Source organism: Peromyscus eremicus, chromosome 15 (genome assembly GCF_949786415.1).
Source record: "Peromyscus eremicus chromosome 15, PerEre_H2_v1, whole genome shotgun sequence".
Taxonomy (NCBI): domain Eukaryota; kingdom Metazoa; phylum Chordata; class Mammalia; order Rodentia; family Cricetidae; genus Peromyscus; species Peromyscus eremicus.
The window spans coordinates 37534559-37540728 of record NC_081431.1 but is presented as its reverse complement, the minus strand read 5'-3'; the positions used below and the strand labels follow the sequence as shown (position 1 = coordinate 37540728).

Sequence of the window (6170 nt, the reverse complement as noted above, 5' to 3'; positions counted from 1 at the left end):
AGGATAGTGGTCATCGAGTTAATTAGCATTTAACCTTTAGTGAACTGGAAATTGATAATTTCCTTCAGGGTTTGGAAATGACATAACCATGCTATTTATATTCAAATGCATGACCACACACAGAGGACGGGGACCCCTAAAACACAGCTGTGGAAATGTCACCACACCAACAGTACAGTCAGGTTTTCAGTTCCAAGACTTCCTAGGGAACAATGAAGGCATTTGATAAAAAATAACAGAGTAGAAAATTAAAATGTGCTGAACCATGGGGTCAAAGTACTCCTGACCTCTCTTCGGGTGGCCTGCTGCATTTACCAAGGCTAGCTGGGCTGTTCAAACACCTGAGCATTAACTGATTGAGGAACCAAAACTACTTTCTGTATTCTGCTCTCGGATGGTGACAGTCTTCTGTTGCTCCATATTCTCTATGCTACCAATAATGATACCTAGCTCAAGTCACTTTAACTTATATATACATATAACACATATAGTACATTTAAAAGAGAATAGAGTTTTATAAAATCTAAAAAACAACAAAACAAAAACAAAACATCAAGAAAGTTTAGGAATGACTAGTTTAAAAAAAAAAAAAGTTAATCCACTTTATAAAGGGATGCCCTAAGAGGTGTGAATTTCTGTAGGCATGCACATGATGTCTCAAGAGCTGCCTTTCCACATATACATCTTAGGAGGAGCCAGGTGACACAATTCCACTTGTTTCTTTGAACTTCTGAGGAATGGAGTCCATTGGATCATGTGTCTTCCTCAGGATCTTTCTGGAAGAAATTTATTCTCTTTCATGCAAATTGCATCACCCTTGTCCTTTCAAAGCTCAAAAGCTTTCCTAGATGGTCTGTGACAGGAGGGTGCTTTATAAGAACTGATAACAATTATTCAAACATAAAAAAAGCTTATACTTACAAATTTGAAACTTCAACATTACTTGCTTTTAAGAAACAAGTATAAGTCCTTTAAATTAATAATAGTTATAAAGGGTATCCCAGGTACAGGGTGGGAAGGTGACTTTTTACTGCTGAGGCAAGCAAGGAAGAGTTCATTACTGACTTGAAAAAAGCCAAGGGGTGCCGGGTGGTGGTGGTGCACGCCTTTAATCCCAGCACTTGGGAGGCAGAGCCAGGCAGTTTTCTGTAAGTTTGAGGCTAGCCTGGTCTACAGAGCAAGATCCAGGACAGGCACCAAAACTACACAGAGAAACCCTGTCTCTAAAAACAAAAAAAAAACAAAAAAAAAAAACAAAAAAAAAAAAAAAAAAAAAAAAAAAAAAAAAAAAAAAAAAAAAAAAAAAGAAAGAAAGAAAAAGAAAGAAAGAAAGAACGAGCTAAGGGGTATAGAGCAGAATGTCCCCTGAACTTGTTTAATCTGTAGCAGGAGACCCCCGCCCCCATGAAGTAAAACTGTGGGGTGGGCTCTGGAAATGCTGAGTTTGCCAGTGACATGGCTAGTCTACAGTCCAGCCTGGGGCTCAGTCAGTCTGTTGACTGAGGATCCTGAAGAAGGCTGCTTCTCCCAGCTCAGTCCCTTAACAGGCCTTCTCAGGAACTGTACCTGGGAGGAAGCAGAGCAAACACTAATGCAAACACACTTGATGGCAATTGTCCTCTGGAACTTCAAACAAAAACCCTGCTCCTAAACTACTTCCCTGAGGACACAGTGAAAGCCAGGGCTCTGGAGAGCTGCCATCCCATACAAAAGCCACAGGTACAGTAAGAATACAGGAACTACCCCAGTATGCACACTGGATGTTTACAGCAATCTTAGAAACCTTCACATTTTCTTTACTGTGCAACCCCATAACAGAGGACAGAAGCAGACCGGCTCGAACACTAATGTTCCTTAGTTAACACTTAACACCAACCTGATGATAAGTGAAAAAGCAACAACAGTCATAGTAGCACAATTGCCTCAGTTTCCACACCAAGGAAAAGACTGCCCCAGACCCAAGCAGCACACAGGGGCAGATGCTGAAGTAATGTCAGTCTTATGGGAATAGGACATTTTGCTGTTCTGGAAAAGCCTGGAAATCTTATTGCTCTAGTGATGTAGGAGGGAAACAGGAAGCCCCTTTCCTGGTCCTATTAAGGCTGTCCTTGTAAATGGTCAAGTCAGGCCCTCACTGGGATAAAAGCTTCACAAGTACATCACCTGAATACCAAACTCTATCCAACCCTGGTCTATTCTCACCCTGTAACATGCTGATGTGTTGACAAAAACAGGAATCGCAAGATGCAGCTACTTAACCCATCTGCTTTTTAAAAATCACACATTTCTTCCCAGTAAAACAAAATGATGTACCTATTGGAGTTAAAGAAACACCATATAAATCAGCACCTGCTGCTGTCCTCTTCTATACTTAAAAAAATTCAAAATAAACTTTGTAAGATTTCAAAAATTCTATAAAGAAATATTAAAAAAAAATATATATATTTTAGCATTTTGAGACAGGGTCTTAACTCAGGTTGGCCAGGACACTTCTGCAGCAGCAGATGACCTTGATCTCCTGCTCCTCCTGCTCCCATTACTGGGGTGCTGGGATTGCAGGCCTATGTGCCACTATCCCAGTTCATGTGGTGCTGGGATTTGAACCCATGGCCTCTGGCATGCTAGGCTGGCACTATGCCAACCGAGCTATACTCCAGAATAATATTTCTGATAGGCTAAAAAGATGAGTAGGCTCAAAGAATAATCTGAGATTTAGTATCTGGCAACAATGCTGAACTTCTGACCTCTAATCCTCTCACTATTTTTGTTATTTTACTTTTTTCTAATCATTCATGGTAACACGATGGCTAGAGGTCCTCATCCTATGTCCAAACGTTTTGAAATTCAATCTTGCAGTGCAGACAGGCACTCAGAGATGCCAGAGTGTTGATAGTTACACTGCATTCATCACTAGACTTATTTGACCAACTCTGTAATCTATAACCAGCATCTCAATACCTTCTCAACCTCAAAGAAAGACGTCACCACATCATATACTTCAGGCCACTGAGACTAAGAATTGCCTAGCTTCTCTGTGGCACTACTGAAGGGTTTTCAAGAATGAAGGAAACACTGCTAAGCTACAAACAAGAAAAGATCTATGTTTACATTCCCTCTTCACTCAATACAGGCCATTACTGCAGAATCAAAAAACTTTTCTCTTCTGAAGTAATTTTAACACAATGTGGCCTCAGCTTGGAGAGGAGATAAGACCTGGTAAAACAGCCGTTAAGGGTCAAGAAAACACTCAAGTGGCCATGGAGGCCTGCAGCTCCAAGCACAGTGAGATGCTCCTGTTTTAGACTTTTGTCTGACACAAAAAGGTTATTATGAAGAAACCCTTTCCAAAGGTGGTTGGTTGAGGGCTCTGGTGAGGTTGCTGAAATGCAAGGTCAGACATAAAGGTCAACCTAAGGGGCAAGGGAGACTTGGAACGCATGCTTGGGACTTGGTGGAAAGGAGGGCTTCGTATGGATGCCTGGGCTTCAAACAAAGAGGGTACTACACATGTTCTCTTGTTTTTTTATAAATATTCTACTATGTAGAAACACATACTCCATGCATATGGCTCTGTTATGTCTTCCTCCGCATCCTTTACTTAAAAAAAAATCTTAAAGTATATAACTTAAAAAAACAAAACAAAACATTAACTTATTTGAGAAATGCTGTTTTTTTTTTTTCAACGTAAAATGGTGTAGATTTTGCTTAAAGAGATTCAGGACCCTTTTTAAACATTATCTCTGTATATCTGACAGCATAGAAGGTATGAACATTTTTGATGTGCACATTATATGTACATATGTGTGAATATATGTATATATATATTTATATATAATATTTGTTTAACCTGCAGCTACCTTTCTCCGCCTCTGGTAATTAAGCCTGCATTCCAGGTGACATGTCACACTCTGGAGAAAAACATGGATTTTCTGTCCTGTATTAAAGCCATTAATAATAAGCTGGGTCATTCTTGCTGAGTCTACCATGAGTGTGGAATAACAACTGGAATGTGCCATCCTCACATTCTGGTTCTCTGTAGCAAGAATAATCAGCATTTTAAAAAGAAAGACATGCTTCAGTTTTAGATTTCCTTCCCAAATTTTATGGAAGGGATAAAGAGAAAGAAGCAGCAATTTAAAAGTTAAAAGTGGTGATGAAATAGCCCTGCCCACAGATTTGTTAGTATGGTGGATACAATCTTTATCCTAAGTAAAAACACAACGGACAAATAGGAAGGAAAATTTGAGTGGGAAATAGAGATTCCTGCTCTGTTGTAATTAGCCCTTTTTTGTGTGGAAGAAAGGGTATTTATTCAGATGTCTAATGAATGGCACACTTGAATAACCTCTCAGTGGAGAGTCAAGCCTGCTGGTGCTGACCATTCCCAGCCTGGGGAGGCAAGGGCAGTGCCCAAGGAAAATGAAGATGGTAGAGAGACACAGATATGTAGAGTTCTGTCAACTCCTATGAGTAGTTTAAAAAAAAGTAGGAGTTAAAAAATAAAGTCCCATATCTAAAGCAGAAGATTCCCATCTGCTGTAGATGGAGGAAACATATTGACAGAATTCAGAACTCATTTCTAATTCAGTTTTGGTACAACCATCCACTTTTATCCATGTCCTCTCTAAATCAGATTACTGTCTGATCAGAACCATCCTGGCTGACCAGAGGCATAAATTACTGTTTTGTATAGGTCTTGGTATTGCATGTTTTCCTAATGGTAAGGGACTAGGGTGGGGCTTTTAAACTGGCAGATGAATCCCTGAAAAAAAAAAATCATTCTGACAAGGTCCTATTGCACTCCATGTGCTCCTATCCAATACACAGAGTCTCTACCTACTGAACTGACAGGCTCATTTCTCACTCGCACTCGGCTCCTACTTTTCCTCCACTAGAAACTGCAGTGCTTTCAACGAGAGAAAAACAATAATAAAATAGTAATAATTAAAAAGGTAATCTACATTATTAACTTCCTTTTGGTATATTACAGTGGTACTTTTGTACATGGCCCAGAACTAAGTTCCCTATGCACATAGAGACACTGGGGAAAGCATCGACATTGGGAGTCTTTGCTTTATGCCCTGAAAGACAAGGTTTCTTTCTTCATTTCAGAGTTTCTCAACACACTGCTATTTGAAGCAACATTCTGTAAACCTGGAGGGTAAAGGGCTGGGATAGGAGAGCTGGGCAGCTTCCTTCTGTCTCCTCCCACAGTCTGTATTCACCAAGGCCATCAGCAGCTGCTGTTCTTGAATTCACCATTCTCCGTGATGGAAAGCTTGGTGGGGTTGGTGGGAGAGATGCCATTGCGGACCTGCATGCTGTACCGCTCCTTCACTTGAGTCAGCGCGCTCATCAGTCTTGTGTTGGCTGAATCCAGGGACACGATCCGCTTTTCCTACAACACACCAATCAGGGCTTTATTCAGGGTGCATGGAGGAAGCCACTTTCCTTCTTTATTGAATGATTAGTCCAATACTTTCTCTCACAGCACAGTACACATGGTGCTCCCCAAACAAATGGAACGTCTCTGCCTCTTTCTGCACATTGGTTAGGTTCAGCTCCTCCTCCCCTTAATCTCTCTTTTTTCTTCTGCACAAGACTTATTACCAACGATATATTGAGGTATTACTAGGCTGTCTTATGAAAATGACACCATGAGTCAAGCTGCCTTTATGTACTAAGTGCTTTTGTTAAAACTGATACACGGAAATTAGGTGGCAAAGAAAGAAGCACCAGAGGTTTCATTTCACAGAAGAGAAGTGCACGTGATCCATGGGTTCACCTCCCAAAGAAGGCATAACAGTCCCATCTGGGAAGAAGTCACATTGCTCAGATTAAAGCAATACGTGGTGGCAGTTTAGACTCTCCAACAAGGTGAGGATGCAAGAGCAAGAGGAGAGAAGAGCAGCCAGAAGCTCAGACCAAGGAGTTGCTAGAATATGGGGAGGGAGATGTGCTGAAAGGGATGCTATCAACATGACACATGAGAACAGACAGAGAACACAGGCTCCTAGACCCATTCCAGCTCAGTTACTCCAGGAAAGCTACCCAGTAAAGGGAATGCTTTCATTTTCTCTTGAGTTTTAAGATGAACAAACAAACAAACAATGCTTTAGAGACAATATTTTGGAACTATGGGTTGTTGAATATCCTCATATCCACCAGAG

The 6170-nt window shown here is 40.7% G+C and overlaps 1 protein-coding gene across 2 annotated transcripts in view; it reads right to left on the bottom strand.

Moving 5' to 3' along the window:
• Nucleotides 1–4923: 4923 nt before the first annotated feature.
• Nucleotides 4924–6170, bottom strand: part of Rasal2 (RAS protein activator like 2) — a 300128-nt gene continuing 298881 nt past the window's right edge. For both annotated transcript variants that reach the window (XM_059280774.1, XM_059280775.1), the window contains exon 18: nt 4924–5398. In XM_059280774.1, coding sequence (XP_059136757.1) covers nt 5234–5398 — 165 coding nt within the window. In that variant the 3' untranslated portion in view covers nt 4924–5233. The remainder of the gene's footprint in view (nt 5399–6170) is intronic.